This window comes from Pavona decussata, unplaced genomic scaffold (genome assembly GCF_977016875.1).
Source record: "Pavona decussata unplaced genomic scaffold, jaPavDecu1.1 SCAFFOLD_89, whole genome shotgun sequence".
Classification (NCBI taxonomy): Eukaryota; Metazoa; Cnidaria; class Anthozoa; order Scleractinia; family Agariciidae; genus Pavona; species Pavona decussata.
This window is the reverse complement of record NW_028145506.1, coordinates 302,501-318,932: the sequence shown is the minus strand read 5'-3', so window position 1 is coordinate 318,932 and position 16,432 is coordinate 302,501. Positions and strand designations below refer to the sequence as shown.

The window sequence follows — 16,432 nt, the reverse complement described above, 5'->3', positions numbered from 1 at the left end:
TACAAGTGAAGAAATTAGTGACTATGTAAGCCAAGAACCTCAGTTTCTAAAACGACTAACAGCAGAATACTTATGATTTTATGGGTCCCATATCTTTTTACGCTTTCACTATTGAATAAACTATTAAGTCCCAGATTTCCATGTAACAAACGGAGCTTGGTTTGCTTTCTTATCCCAAATTAATTCACTGCATATGTCCTGTGACAATTTTTTTTTCAGGCTCCAGTGTAGACCTGTCAGATGTCATGTCAGTTGTGGATCCGCTGACCAAAGTCGAGGCAGGACTTAAGGGGACTGGGGACAAGCCTATCCCGCTGCGGTCAGTTCACATCAGAGCCAAACTCTTGGATCTTGCTGCCCAGGTTTGTTAAGGATCAGAACATTCGTCCTTGCTTATTGCTTTGTATTGCTGCTAATCTTTAAGGGAACTTCCACTCTTGTAGTGACTTTAAATGGTCGAAGTACGTTTTAAATAATTCTATTTTGTTTGTTGCATTCGACGTTGGGAGAACGCATACTATTTGCGTCGCTTCTTTCTGGATGCTGTGCAACTTCAGGGTTTGGGCGCCATCTTGGACTGGCTGACCACTGGCCTCGTTTTCATGCGAGAGCTTTAAATTGACTTTGATTGGCGGGTTGATTCGCTTCGGTCTAGATGCCATGAGATCAACGCACTTTTCTACGCACTTTACTAATCCATGATTATTACTAGATAAAAAGGTGTCAGTGATTCAAAAAATTGGATGTCAATAAAGTTATATTGGCAGACCGTGTGATGTCATAAAATCCAAAATGGCGGTGCGTGGGAATTTTAGATGCGAAAATAAAGGATGATCACTACACTATGGGGACATGTTTTCAAAGAAGTTCAAATCTAGACTGTATTTTATATATTTTAACGCCAAGTGTATAACATGGCGTGTGTAAAAAGATATCTTTTTTATTTTGTTGCTGTAGGTGATAGTTTTCCAAGCGTACAAGAACACCAGCTCTTCACCCATTGAAGCTAAATACGTGTTTCCTCTGGATGATATGGCGGCAGGTCTGTGTCTTTACAGTGAAACTACCTTTTGTAAAAATCGCACATTTTACAGTTGTGTGTTTGTTGACCTGCCCTTTGAGTGCAAGCGAGCGGCCCTGGATTTGACTTTGTTTTTGATGCAAACCTCACTGCTTTTCATACGAAAATGTTGCTGTGCTGTTCTTTTGCTAGCAAGTGTGCATTTATACTGAGCTTTGTGTAAAGATAAGTCAACTTTAGCCTCGCTTCCATTCAAAGGCCAGGTCGCTAAGCACACAACTCTAAAGTGGGCAGTTGCTGCGACATTCTTAATACACGTAACAGTTGGAGGACAAACAGCTTAAAGTAGTTCGCATTTTTTTATGAATGCCTTGCTCACTGACAATTTTAGTGAGTTAACTGTAATACCCTCTGTTTTAGTGTGTGGCTTCGAGGCTTTTATCAATGGCAAACACGTTATTGGTGAGGTAAAGGAAAAGGAACAAGCCCACAAAGAGTATCGGGAAGCCATCAGCCAGGGGCATGGTGCCTACCTTATGGACGAAGAGACGCCGGTACGGTCATTTGTTATTTTACATGTCCCGTGTTTGTTTAGTCCTGTTTTGTTCTGCGGAAAAAAAAATTCGTTTGTTGTTTGTTTGCATTTTTGCGGCCTTTGGTGCCTTGTGTTTTCACCAGCGCACGACTAAAATCACACGTTTAGCCCGCGTTCTTGTGAAGGTCACATAACAAACAAAACGATTTGAACAGTATTTTTGCCAACGAAAAGTCAGACTTCATATTGTTGCGTTGTTTTGAGTTGCAAACCTAGGTGGTGCGTGAGATTTCTGCCATGTATTATTTTCCACGGAAGTGGAAAGTCGCTCGGATGGCGTAGGTTTAAATAGTGTTTAAGGGGGGATTTCACCTAAACGCCATTTTTCCGCCACTTGACATGGCTTTAATGAAGATATCTCTTTCACGTTTCAAGCAATCCAAAAACTCTATCACCATCTCGTGAATCTGTGTTGTGGGGTGTTTTGTGAATTTTTGGGTATATTTGGGAGGAGATAGTTAGTCCACTAGCAACCTGGGGTGCTCTTGCGTGGGTATCAACTGTCTGTTACTGTTCCAAAAATTATTTTCTTTCTTCTATCTCTTCTTAAAACCTCTTTAAATTTCATTCAAATTTAGGTGTAATCCCCCCTTAACATCTGTCATTTTCAATACATCATCACCATTATCGTGCCTCGTCATCAATAAAATGCAAAAATCTGTTCTCGCTCAGATGTTCTGCTTTTTTCTCTTCCTTGATCAGGATGTGTTTACAGTTAGCGTGGGAAACCTTCCTCCAGGCGCACAAGTCTTGATCAAGATAACCTATGTCGCAGAACTCCTGGTGGACCGGGAACACATTAGCTTTACACTTCCTGGCTCCGTGGCGCCATGGAAACGGAACAAGGCCTTAGAGGAGATTACACAGGTAACAAGGCACCGTGACAGAATTTTTACAGCAATGATTCTTTATAACATCTTGATTAGCTGTTGTTGTTGTTTTTATTATTGTTGTTATTATTTGTTTATTTTTACCTTAGACTGACGTAGACACTGTTCGAATTGAAGAGGAAGGTCCAAGGTGAGTTCTGAGAAGGCGGTGATTTTGGCTTGCTCCCAGTCTCGCACTAATTATTAGACAGGAGGAATATTGCCAGGACAAATGGGATTTAAAAAAGTTCGTCCATTTGGCATCTTCCTTTCAACTTATTTTTAAGAAAGTCGACTAGATGCCAGTCCGGAGGGTCAACAAGAGAGGTGTAATACATTTTCCCGCTTTTTCAACGGCTAAATGAGAAGATAAATGCTGTCTTGAAGATGAGAGAAAAAAGGCTGTAGAATCAAAAGACGGTAGAGTTAAAGAAAGATATATGACTTACTTGGTTGTTTTCTTTCCTAGTGATGCTAAGGATTTTTCGGTGGAAGTTTCTGTTGAAATGCCTTTTGATATCCGCACAATCGACTCGCCCTCCCATTCAATTAGAATCAAGGTAATTACTTTTAATTATCTTAACTGTAAATAGCTTTGAATGCAGGATACCAGCGTCAAGCGCGGGAAGCTGCGTGCGACCAAGTCACGAGTGGGTTTTATTTTGCTTCCCATTGGTTGAGAAAGTGACGCGGGTTTTGCTAACCGAACACTGAGCAAAGTAAAGCAAAATCAAAACAAACGCGAAATTACTTTCGATACTCAATCGAAAACCCTTTGACAGGTGAATGGACTTAAGTCGAACAGAGTGCAGATTCGATGGTTTTCAGTAACTTGAATTGCATTCGACATGCAAGAATTGCAACGGTTTAAATGACTGAAAATATTCTGCTTTATGGTGTTATAAAGAACACGTGAATTAATTGCTTTCATTTGTCTCAATATGTTCATTGTTGTTGGAATTTAATTTAAAACCCTTAACCTTTGTTTTCTTCATCCAGCGCACTGCCACCAAAGCGGTGGTGTTAATTGAGCCTGGTCAGTCCCTAGGAAGCGGCTTCCAACTTCTGATTGGTCTAGCAGAGATTCATGTACCCCGGATGTGGGTTGAACGACACACCAGCAAGCCAGATAGCCAGGTCAGTGGTTATAGTTCGTACTTGAAAAAAGCATGCACTTGCGAAAGTGACTCACTTCTTAGATAAACAAAGAAAAAAGAAAGCAAATTAAGGGGGGACTTAACCTAAATTTGAATGAAATTTGAAGAGGTTTTAAGAAGGGATAGAAGAAAGAAAATTATTTTTGGAACACTAACAGACAGTTGATACCCACGCAAGAGCACCCCAGGTCGCTAGTGGACTAACTTGGTATCCGTCTATTAATTGTTAACAACAAATTCTAATTTTAAAACTTCACTAAATCTTCAATATTTCTTACTTCTCTTAATTTTACCAATCCTTCTAGCAAAACTATATCCTCCCAAATAAACCCAAAAATTCACAAACACCCCACAACATAGATTCACGGCATGAGCAGAGGTTTTGGATTGCTTAAAACATGAACGAGATATTTCCATTAAAGCCATGTCATGATTAGTAAGTTAATGAATAAACGGACGAATATGATAAAGAGGATAAAACTATAAAAGAGGAAAGAAGACCAGATTACGAGGACTGTGCATGGACTCTAGATAGCAAAGGCGCAGAAAGACGGACGCCAAATAGGAATGGAATTAATCCGTCACTTATTAAGGACGGTGCCTACTTTTGTTACTGCGCATACTTTCTGCGCATCTCGAGATACTCGGGTTTCCTATGGGTTGTGCCTACTAATACAGGGATATTTTTGCGTAGTTTAAAACTATGCGGAGAAAGTAGAACTTAGCAAGTGCTCTTGGTATCCAAAAAGATAAATTTTTCAGAGATAAAACGCCATACAGTTCTTTGCGTTTGTCCGTTTTTAGAATAACTGTTGCTTAATTATCTGTAGAAAATGCGTGATTACCCCCATTTTTCTTTTTGGGTTCAATAGCCCTTGCTAATTTCCGCTTTGCCCGCAGTCATAAGCCACGCGGAAATACTTCTTCATTAGTAGGCACCGTCCTTAAGACTAACGGAGTCAAGAATCGTAGACTCCCTGCTGCATCTCCCCCACCCCTCCTCCTGTAAGTACCATTCACATCAGTCGCTTGTTTGTCCGTGCTTTTCCAGGCCTGTATGCTAACATTCTACCCTGAGTTTGAGGCAGAAAGTCCTCAACAAGTTGAAGTCGTATTCTTACTTGATCTCTCTTGTTCTATGAAGGTGAGTTCGATTCGTTTAAAATCGCTTTATTGTATAGTTCCGAAAATAATGAACCTCTTTAGTATGTCGGTGTTACACGAAGCTTTTCTTACGAATGTGCCGGTGATTCCTTTATACTGAGCCTACAACTGAGAAATGCTGGTCTTTCCTAAGGGAATGGTTTTTCATTGTAAGGAAGGGTGTATTTAGTTACAGTGTTCTCTGAGTTATCTGAGACATTATTATTATTACTGTGAACAGTCGACCCTTCTTCCCGAGAACTTAAGCCGCCGTTACACGTTGAGACTTTTAGCTGGAACTTGTGTGCAATGGCGCTGCGAAACAAGTTTCAGCAGGCGTTGCACCGTGTAACATGGTCGGTTTTGTGAAACTTTTTCGAACTTCCCTTGCGAGACAAGTTTCACGAAAAATAGAACCGCTTTCTACTTCTGCAACGACTCGCATCGGTCGCCGTGGTGAAAAAAACAAGAATTTCGCCGTGTAACACAACTTCGTGAAACTTGTTTCGCAGCGCCGTTGCACACAAGTTTCAGCTAAAAGTTTCAACGTGTTACGGCGGCTTTACACACGAGTGCAAATTTAGAAATTATGGAAATCAACGGAAAAAAGTGGAGGAATTGGTGAAATGTATGCTTCCGCGTTTTCTGAAGCTTTGCCACTCGCTGAATCCAACGCTTACAAAGAAAAACACTGCTAGTGGTCTGTCCTCTAACCTGTACGACCTGTATTCTGGTAAATGATGACGACTTTGTACCGTGTTTCGTAAGTTTATATAAGCCGTTTTCCTAGTGGTATGAGTTCTTTACACAACAAAAACCCCATAGGTTTTTTTTTCTTAAAAAAACGTTGCCCTCAGAAAATGAAGCCAAATCTCTGACGGCTCGTTTCCTTCGAGGCGTGGCTAGTCAAAAAGCTGAAGTGGATTTTGCACGCAAGTAGCCTGCTCCGATTTGCTTTGGACGGAAAAGAGGCGTTTGCGCGCAGGCTAGCACGCATGTTGTTTAAAATCCATTTAATTAAGTACGCCAAACGCTGTTTAGCAGAGGATTTTCGGTGGCAAGCACCGGAGATCTGATGCAATTATGTACATTTTATTCCTTTGAATTTCCGCAGGGTTCACCCCTTGAAGAAGCCAAGAAAATTTTGTTGATGTGTGTTAGTCACATGAAGAAGGACTGGATGTTTAACATACTCGTGTTTGGAAGCAGTAAGTTTTCGCTTGAGATGGACTTATAAAAATGTTTGTTTTCTAAACATTTGTAACGGGAAGGCACGCGGTGACGCGCGCGAAACGCGAGGGTAATTCACGCGAGAGCGCTGTTGGTGCGTTTGTTGAAAGCCGGGTTGCGTAGGGTAGCATACATCGGATTGGAAATTTACCACAGCTTCTGTTTTTGTCTTATGAAAGCGTTTTCACTCATCCTTTTATGCAAAAATTCCAAGAAAACAAAAATTACAAAGGTGTCCGTGCGTTCCGGTTCGAATTGGAGTTTGAAGATGTTGAATGAATGACTGAATCAGTAGGTGTAACCCCAAAATCGCCCGAAAAAATATATCATCTGAATTATAAAACTACCAGTTTTCCGACAATTTTCGATTATGGCAAGATGAAAGGCGTTTACAGTCTAACAAATGCCAACAAAGGACGAACGAAGTCTGAAAATCCAGTCCAGAGTGCAGTCCAATATCTAGGTTCATGAACTCTTCTCTGTATTGTACTTCTCTTATGAATGCAGCATACGGAGGGCCGTGCAACGCGCAAATAAACTGTGCCAAATACCTTTTCGTTGCTGGTTCTCTTGTGAAGATGCTCGAGCCAGACGTCATTTTAAGTGTAAATAAACCAAATTTATTGCAGAGCTGACATTACAGCAAAGGACAATTTTATTTGCGTCAATATTTTAACCAATACAATTGGTCTTCTTCAGGGCCGGATCAAGTTGTTAGCATAATTTTGCGCTTCGTGGGATCTTTGTTTATGTTTATGCTATTTCCATATCTTTTAATAATAATTTATTGAGAACACTCTTTGCTTTCTTTTCTTTTTCGTCTTTAAATGGTCCAAGATTTTAGTGTATTTCTTTTCGCGTGATTTTCGTAATAAGCAGATTAGGCTTCTCTCTTCGTTCCCACAAAATATTTCATTCAGGTGCGAAGGTTGCGTAATTATACAAATTGTGTAATTTGCATGTTATTTCACCGAGCGCTAAATGCACGCGGCGTGAAACCACGTAAATTTACAAACGACAACAACGCCGGTTGGGCAACAGGTTTCACAAAACATGAAACTGACAAGAAATGGATCCGAGCGAGCGCAAATCGAACAAAACGGAGCCGCTCCGATCACAAGAAACAAATTGCGTTCTACAGACAAGAATCGCAATGGGCAAGTGAAAGAAGGGTTGGTTCAACCGCGAAACTGTTCGAAGTTGTTACGAGACGATGAAATACCAGAAGCCTACCGCGAGAAGTATATTATCTCGAGATACAGGCCTCGTAATCTTACTGTGTTGGAGTCTGTCAGAAGTGTATTTCATGCCAACAACGAGACAGTGAACTTCTGGAGCCATTTTCTTTCCGGAGTGATTCTGATCGCTCGATATTGTTCAGTGGTGTGGCATCACAGTCCCCTGGCAGATCACTTTTATTTTCCTCTCACTTCCTTCACACTCGGCTGCTGTACGCTGTACACGATGAGTTGCCTGGCGCACGTGTTCAGTTCTATGACTGAGCGAGAATTCCACATCGGTTACTACCTGGATTATGCTGCAATCAGCGTGTACACGTTCACCGCTGGACAAGCCTTCTATTTCTACTGCCACCCCATCGCTTCAGGGCTTCTGCTGTACGACTGTCGTGAACTGTTTTTATTCTTGTCCGCTGTGATATCGTTTGGTGCAACGTATTCTTGCTGTATGTCGCGCCATCGCTGGTTGAACTTGCGTTTCATAATCCGTACTGGTTCCTACATTGTCTCGTGGTTGCATAACTGCTCACCTTATTTTATGCGTCAGCTGTATTGCTCTACCGATCCAATTTGTAACCCAGACTCGGTTCATATCTTCAATGGTTGCTTCTTGTCGTTCGCAACCGCTGCGTTGGCGAACATGTCCCGAGTACCCGAGCGATTTTTCCCGGGAACATTCGACTTGATCGGGCAGAGTCATCACTTCCTTCATGTGATGACAACAATAGGCGACCATTTTGCCTATTCAGTGTTCCTTTCGGATCTTACAGCCAGGAAAGAAGCTTTGACTGTCGAGCATATTCCATCTTTTCCTGAAACAATCGGATTAACGCTGTTAGTTTTGGCGGGAAATCTCGCCATCGTTTTTTGGTTCGCTAGATCCCTACATTTTACTTCAGACAAAGATTCGTGAACTTCATGTGTCACGCACTCCGCCTGTAGTCTTAAAAGATGAGCATTGTGTGACAACCTAAAGAAACCAGTGTGTGCATTTCTCAATTATTTTTAACAGCGAATTGTTTTGGCCCCGGTCTTGGTTGTATTTATCATAGTCAACAAAAGAAGCGATTGTAACAATTTCTACTTTGTCATTGTACGAAAATGTTTTGCGGTAAAGAAGTATTGTATTCTGTCCCTCAATTTATTTGAACCGTTTTCATGTGTAAAATTCCAGAAGCGAGGGTTTATCTTCTCTTTGTTCAGCTCCATGAGTATTGTGATAAAAGGAAAAATAAATCTGTTTGGATGTTTCGGTGTGTGTTATCGCGTTATATTTTTAGCGTTTGCGGGAGGGACGACTGCGCTCAGTCTTCCGACAGGTGTTTCCGACAACCAGAGATCGATGTCGGGATCTTGTCGGGATGTTGTGGGTTTGCCCCAAGATTCGCAAACATTACCGGTGTTTACTGAGTCTGCGTTTTGAGCCACCTCCGTCTGTTCCTTCCAGACAAAATACATCTATATCATACAGACATATACATCTACTGATTTTTATTTTCATTACTCTGATTTATAATAAACAGCGGGGGAAACACAACTTAAATATTAAGATGAAAAATTCGCTTTAAAAACGGCGATACTGCCTGTATCTTTGACTGAACGGAGTTTTGATCAATAAAACAACTATGCGAAAGAATAGCACATATTCTCGACCTTGTTTCTCAGTGAAATATTTCCATTTGCTGTATATATATATATTTGCGACTGAATATATTTCCTCCCACCTGGCTGTCTTGTGTATTATAAAACCGTAATGTGGGCTCAAAATCGCGCTTCAAGTGAAAGTCCGTCGATTTCAGTTTAAAGCTATAAGTTAGGTCACTGCAATGAAAAGTGTTATTCAACGGAAAATACGGCTGGGATCTTTTTTACCAAACAGATATTAATTTTTCCAAAACTGAAGGGGAAAAAAACATGACGAGTGCAAATCGCATTTATTTACAACTTTACACTGAATAAATTGTTTTTTAACTCTTTCTTTTTTACACCTCACTGAAAGAGAATGTCATAGACCTCTTTCATAATGGAGGGCATAATTAGTATTCTTTTATGTACATGTAAATAAGCCTTCTTGACCTCGCTTTTGAGTGAAAATACTTTTGTTTTTACACATGCTATCGAGGCCAGGAAGGCTAATTTAAATGCAAACAAAAGAATAACAATTAAGCCCTCCATTTATAAAAGAGGTCTATTATTTTATCCACTCGATTTAACAGGTGACAGCTCGCTAAGAATAAACAGTTAGTTCAAGAACCTCGAATGTTAGAATACATTCATGTATACCGCCACATATGGTAAAGTGTGGAACAGTGTGGTTTCCTCGTTACCGTTATTTGTATAAACGTGTACTTAATTCTCTAGAGTTCGGTCATATCTTCATTGATTTACTGGAATACTTTACCATGTAACTTAACCACGATTGCTCAGAAAAAAAATTAAAACTTTCGAAACCAGCTTAGCCTACAGCTGAAAATCAGTTTTTTTTTAAATTGTCATAGCCGGGAAAAAGAGTGAAAATACGTTTATTCTTTCACTTGGGTGAGTAACACCGGTGTAAGACGCTCTCGTATTTACATTCCTATTGGTTCGTGTTCGAAAAATTCTCTAAATGTTACACATAATTCAAAGCCCGTGGGCGAAGCGCATGAATGACAGACAAAAACTCGCGCGAGATGATTTGATGTTATCAGCTTCAGTTTGAATTCATTTTGTTTTGTTTTCATTTTCTGCCGGGGAGATTTTTCCCGGGCTTTCAAATAGAAGACGCCAGTTATTTATTTATGATACTCGTCTCGACAGGTTTTTAACCGTAGAAAGCTTTGCTTTGATTAATATTCAACCAGGTAGTTTCGAAATTTTTGTCAGTTCGCTGACATTAATTCATTTGCATCACGACATATTCAACAATCGGCGACAAGAGAAATGTACCCGTAGCAACACAGTTTTTCGTTTGGATCGCAGTTTTTAGTTGGTTTAAATTCAGATAAGACCGCAAAAGGACATTTCTAAGCGACCAAGGGCAAAGTTCATCGAACGAAGTTCGTCAAGGCTGAAGATTTTTTTCTTCCTGGTGGGTTTTATTTCAATTCAGAAGAACGTCGAGAATGCATTTAGGAGTGAACAAACGATTTGAGCGATCGCCAGGAACAGCAGGAGAATCCACTCCGCGTCAAATCCATGAGTCCGTGAAAACTCAAGATTATGAATACGAGGACAATTCATCTTCGACCGGGGAAATTCAAGATGAAAATCACTTGGAAATGTCTGAGAGCGAACCGTATGGTTTGAAACATTGTCAAATCCCAGACGTTTTCAAAACACCTTTCATCGTGTCTGGGTATCGAAGACCCGGTTTATCATTCTGGGAATGCATTCAGAGTTTACTTCATTCTTCTAACGAAACATTCAACGTTTGGAGCCATCTGATAGCTTTGGTATTCTTCGTTTCAGTCAACATGACGGCCTTACCCATTGATGATCCTTTCTACCTGCCGCTGATTTCTTTTGCCGTGGGAATATCTGTTCTGTATTTCACAAGCTCTTCCGCTCATCTCTTCAACTGCATGTCTGCAAATTCTCACAGGATCTGTTTCTACTTTGATTACGCAGCTATAGGATTTTACACGTTCACCGCAGGACAAGCGCTGTTCTTCTACTCGCGAACCGCGGACGCGTCCGTTTGGTCGATTTACGATTCTCTGGTCATCTTCCAGATTGTGTCATCTGTCTTCTCGTTTCTTCTGACTTTTTTCTGCTGCGTTTCTAGCCACCCCCGATGGCAAAACCACAAAGCTCTGCTAAAAGTCGTTGTCCTTGTTGCAAACTGGCTTGTTATCACGTCCCCGTATACTGTTCGCCTGCTACTGTGCGAAAATGACCCCGCGTATAATTGCGTATCTTCGGTTTATTTCAAGCGCCACATTGTTTTCTGTGGTTTGGGCGCCGTGTTGTACGCTACGCGGCTTCCAGAGCGATTGATGGTCGGCGTTTTCGATAACTTTGGTCAAAGTCACAACCTCCAACATATACTGGTTGCCATGGGGATTCAGCAAGCCTTCAACACGGCGCAAGTGGATTTACATGGAAGGCGCGCCGTGCTTGCGGCACGCTTTGCGTCGCAGCCAACTGTTATGAACACGGTGGGAGCCTCTATGCTCGTTCTGGTCGGTCATGTTGCCATTGTTTTGTGGTTTGCAAGTAAACTTTCCTTGAAGCGCAAGCCAAAATAACGTGGAGCGGACACTGTTTATAAAAACACAGACCTTCCTTGTTAAAATTTAAAACGTTGACGGCTAAGCACTTTTTATTCTTGGGACTTTTGGTTTTTGAGCACTTTGCAAGGTGCTTTGCAAACGGAAATTTTATTTTTGTAAATTCTTTTGTGATCCGAATTTGGGGAAATACAAAACTGCACGAAGCAGTGGTAACTTCAACATAATTCGCTAAAAAACAAACAGCGAGCATGACTAGAGTTCAAGTGGAAAAAGATCTACATAATTAATGTTGGGGTTGTGCGGAAACCTTAACAGTGCCTTAGTTTGTTATGCTTGGTTGGAATAGAATAGAAGTCGAATCGAATTTGTTGTCTCTGTCTCCGTTTACTATTTTCCTGTAGCTGAAGGCTATACCATGACCCATGTGATACCGGTGCAGGTGCAGTGCTTTACAGACTGTGGTATCACTGAAGCTTATTGCCACAAGGAGCTGTTCGATTATGAGTTCGTAATATTGTCGCAAGCAGCAAGCAAATTGAAGTAACGTCAGTATGACTCGAGTCATATTTTTCCAATGCGTAGATAAAAAAGATTGACCCCCGGGGGGGGGGGGGGGGTACTCCAAAAAAAAATTGGGTAGGGGTGGGCGGCCCGCTTCCCAAAACCCTTACCCTATTTATGACCAAAATCTGCGATTTTCCCTACCCAATATATGACCTGAAGTAGCTTCTTCTAAAAAAAAAACGAACCCAGGACTAGAGTGCAAAAATCTATACCCTATTTATTACCAAAATGGCTAAAATTGATACCCTATTTATGACCAAAACAGCCGAAAAACCATACCCTTTGGCGCCGCACATACCTATATAGCCCATATAAGGAAGTACCCCCCCCCCCCCCGGGGATTGACCACATTAAATTCACTGTGACCGGCGAAGGACAAGCAAGCAAGCAAAACGTCAGCCTTTGAATCTCTTCACAGCGGCCAATTTACCTCATTAACTCAGAGTATATTTTGAAAGCATTGTAATTTTAATTTATATTAGAGAGATTCAGCATCGCTAATACGTGAAACGCGAACGGTAAAAATGACCACGTAACCACGATTTTCGCGTTAGCCGGTTGCCGTTTCTACGTGGAAACAGGCTATTTCGCGTTTGCCGTCTACGTGAGAACTACGCAAGTTTTTCTTACTTTTTAACTGGGAATGCGCGCATGCGCAATGAACGAGTTATCGTGATGTGGGGTTTTTGTCACTTGGTCGGTGGGTTGTTAACTGTCAGGTATCGCAGTGAATGAGTTATCATAATGTAGGGGAATTTCACTCGAACGCTGGTCTTAAGCTTAAACATTCTCCAATTTCGCGTTCTTGGATGAAAAACACACCATCTCGAAACGGTAAATCGCAAGAAAAACTTCTAGGAAATGCTTGACAGTTTCCACAGCGGAAGTCAAGCATTAACGGCGAAGAAATTGTTCTTCGATTTGTGGTTTTATCAAGCTCAGTTGGTAGAGCACTGCACCGGCATCGCAGAGGTCATGGGTTCGAATCCCGTTTAAGCCTGAAATTTTTTCAGGCTTATTTTTCGCAACTGCTTAAGTTGCGTAGTGACTGCGAGGATCTTTTTTCTATTTGATCTTTCATCCGCAGTTCAATATATGTTTCAAATATTTACTTTTTCGCCTTTAAAGGCCAACCACTCCAAAGGCTTCAAACAAGTTTCAAAATTAAAACTTTCTTTAAAAATACAAAACTAATCAAGGAGCCCAATCTTGATGAGGGGAGGTTCCTTATTAAGCCTTTATACCTTGCCACTACTTACTTCTGCATTCACGAGCTGGCTCACAGGAGCCTTTGATTTGTTGAAAGAACCTATTACGAGGAATTAGCTGGGTTCACTTCAACAAATGGAGAAACGTCTTCTTCAGCGACTCTTCTTAAACTTTATTGGACTTGTACGAAGTCAGATCACTTCTGCTTTACACTCAATTCTCTACTAAAAGTAGATGGCACCCATTTTTATACTGACTCGACAACCATCTGCCTAACGCAAACTAAATCTCACGCAAGCCTTCTGTGATTGGCTGCAAGGAACTTATTTGCATCCGTGCCTTCGATCTATTAACCAAAGTCAAAGACATCTTTCTAGGGAAATATCACCATGAAACTTGGGTTGTCCAGTCAATACAAAACAGGGAGACCAATATAAAAATTACAAAGTTCAGACTTATACAATAAGGTTTCACAAAGATAATGTGGAAAACAGTAAAAGTTGTTGTTTAAAAATTGTACAAGAAGTCGATTCGTTGAAGGTGTTAGCCTTCTTCATCGAAAGTGATTGGTTAAAAGTTTCCATAAATTAAATGAGTACGTGGTCAACAAAATCTAAAGCTCGAATTATATATTCAGTACGTACGTGGCTGATAGCAGAATTACAACAATGGATATTTATCTTCACAATCACACTAAGACCATAGTATTTACTTTCAAAAACACCGTAAAATAACAGATATTGTTGTTTAGATATCTTCATCTTTAAAATGAACATCAATTACCATGAATTCGGTAAAAGAACGCAAGAAAATCTACCAAAATTGACTAAAAATATGAGCAGTAACAATTTCCTGGAATAAACTGTCGAAAGGTCAAGTTGAGGAAAAACTTATAAAAAGTAAGGTAAACAAGGTGTTATCATTTGTAGGAAACTTAATTGAAAATATTTTTACGATCACGAGTGTTTCCGCGGAAACGTACAACTGCTCATAGCGAATTCATGACAGGTGAATTTATCCATCAATCACACATTAAGAACATCTAAGTCGAACTACAAGGTGTTATTTCTAGAGAGCTGCATAACGAGTCAACTGGTCTTTTTCTGATATTCCCCAAACCAAAATATAATTTGTAATAAGTCCAAACACCAAATAAAATCCCTTTAACTATTTTAACCCCAAATAATTGCGTTGTAAATATTTTTCCATCGTCAATTTTTATCATCCAACAGTACCCTTTTTCCGGTATCAAATGTGGTATCCATCTGGTAGCCATATTATTATTCTAATTCCGAATAAAGGGACCGAAGGCGAAAGTCAAGCAATTGATTCAATTGTTTCCGACTCGAGACTAAAATGTATTAAAAAGAATGAGTTTTCAAACTGAACTTATTAACCCTCTGCGGCAGAAAAAAAAACGGCACGAAAACGCTTGTTTAGTCAAAATTATTTTGCTACGTTTTATGTATAGTCTCCCTCGCAGCCGTTCTGTGTCTCGTGACGGCGGTGAGGGAGACTACGTTTTATGATGACACGTGATGAGTTTCTTATCTGTAGTCGGTAGACACTATAACGGCGGATTACCGATTAATTTACACTACCTTGCCGCTTTCTTGCTCCTGTTGATAAGAATAATTGTGTCTCACTCCTCTTGGCTGTAACAGCGAAAAAGTGACCTCTGTTTTAAATTTTAAAAGCCTTCTCCGCGTGCATCACACATTTGATTCATAACTTTTTAATATCTGTGAGAAGTATCAATAGCGTCTGGATTTTTATTCTTGTATGCAGAACATTCTGAGCTGTTTCCGTGTAGCAAGCCAATAGGCAACGAGACTTACCAAGAAGCAGCTGAATTCGTCAAGGTAAATGTGATGAAAATCTCTGAGGTGCTATGTCTGTAGGTAGGAACACTATTGTCCGATCAGTCGCGAACCCTCAAAGGCTCTCCAGCTCGATACTCGCCGAGGGTTCCTGTTCTAGTTTATTGTCAATCTCCAACCATCCTTTCCGTTTGACACGGAATATATTTGTTGTTCAGTTGAGAAATTTTCATTAGCGAGGCACACTACTGAAGGTACTTCTACAGCGAAACGTATCATGATCGTGTTGACGCAAATGTTTGTTTTATGAACAGAGGTAATAAGTTATTTGACCGCCGTAAAGAGATTCAAGTACTGATGGTTTGAGTTAACCCTTCGTCCGAGGGAAGCACTTTGCTTTGACAAAGGGCTAACGCTCGAAACGTAAGTACTCGAATCTCTTTACGGTGGCCAAAAAACTAACAATTCATTCCACTCCCCACAGTTCCGTTAGAAACTTACGCCCTTATCCATTGCGTTGACACAGTTTTTACATATTTTCTACAAACATTTGCCGTTCAAGAAAAGTCTCTACCAGACACTGGAAACGATTACCGCACATGCTCTAAGGCCTTTCACGCATGCGCACAGCCTATGATCCGTGCATATCCTTGCGAATCCATGGTAACCTGCTTCGCCCTCACTGGGGCTCATCACCATGGCGTGACGAATTCAATGCAGAGGTGTGATTGGAGAGAGGTTTTAAACCCCGTCTCCACACAACAGTTGTGGGAGCCGCATCTTGTCACTTAACATTATGTAATGTTTAAAACACGAGCAGGAGTGTTTTATCGGGATTTAAAACCACGAGGCACTGTCGAGTGGTTTTAGACCTGATAAAACACGTGCTGCGAGTTTTTTGAACGGCTTCAACCACATTCCTGGAAAAGCGTGTGTCGAGAGAGTTGATAACAATGATGCTTTTGTGAACGTTGGAAATTAGCATACGAGAAAAACATACTAATAAGGAGGAGGTTTTGTCGGGTTTTGAACCAGGTCAAGGGACTTATGAATTATTAATGATTTTTTGAAATCGTCTGGAATATGTTTTGTACATCTTCATATACAGTATAAACCTACTTGGCCGATTAAACGAGCGGTTGTTGCTCTGCAGTAGATAATAGAGACCTTTACATTCTAGTACAAGTACGACAACGAATACGAGATTTGACTTCAAGTTTTTAGCGAAGTAATAACAAGAGATGTATCCCAGAAAGCTTCATTTTACTCTTTGTGGGCGACGAACATGACGCAGTTGTTTTTAATAACGATAGCTAACCCCTTTTGTGATTCCAAGAAGACGAGATCGCCTACGTTTCGAGGACTTGCTTTC

General features: G+C 40.6%; 3 protein-coding genes across 3 annotated transcripts in view; all 3 read left to right on the top strand.

Annotated features, from left to right (window-relative positions):
* LOC146474403 (uncharacterized) overlaps positions 1 to 16,432 on the top strand; it is a 60,570-nt gene that overhangs the window by 15,299 nt on the left and 28,839 nt on the right. The window contains exons 16-25 of the mRNA XM_085116996.1: positions 220 to 362; positions 958 to 1,042; positions 1,442 to 1,575; positions 2,319 to 2,483; positions 2,596 to 2,636; positions 2,955 to 3,045; positions 3,485 to 3,622; positions 4,694 to 4,786; positions 5,900 to 5,993; positions 15,029 to 15,102. Of these exons, the coding sequence (XP_084973122.1) occupies positions 220 to 362; positions 958 to 1,042; positions 1,442 to 1,575; positions 2,319 to 2,483; positions 2,596 to 2,636; positions 2,955 to 3,045; positions 3,485 to 3,622; positions 4,694 to 4,786; positions 5,900 to 5,993; positions 15,029 to 15,102 (1,058 nt within the window). The remainder of the gene's footprint in view (positions 1 to 219; positions 363 to 957; positions 1,043 to 1,441; positions 1,576 to 2,318; positions 2,484 to 2,595; positions 2,637 to 2,954; positions 3,046 to 3,484; positions 3,623 to 4,693; positions 4,787 to 5,899; positions 5,994 to 15,028; positions 15,103 to 16,432) is intronic.
* LOC146474405 (membrane progestin receptor delta-like) lies at positions 6,514 to 8,501 on the top strand. The gene has a single exon (XM_085116944.1). It carries the CDS (start codon positions 7,069 to 7,071, stop codon positions 8,164 to 8,166), a length of 1,098 nt encoding a protein of 365 aa, XP_084973070.1. The 5' UTR covers positions 6,514 to 7,068; the 3' UTR covers positions 8,167 to 8,501.
* On the top strand, positions 9,078 to 12,059 carry LOC146474404 (membrane progestin receptor gamma-A-like). The gene has a single exon (XM_085116943.1). It carries the CDS (start codon positions 10,358 to 10,360, stop codon positions 11,480 to 11,482), a length of 1,125 nt encoding a protein of 374 aa, XP_084973069.1. The 5' UTR covers positions 9,078 to 10,357; the 3' UTR covers positions 11,483 to 12,059.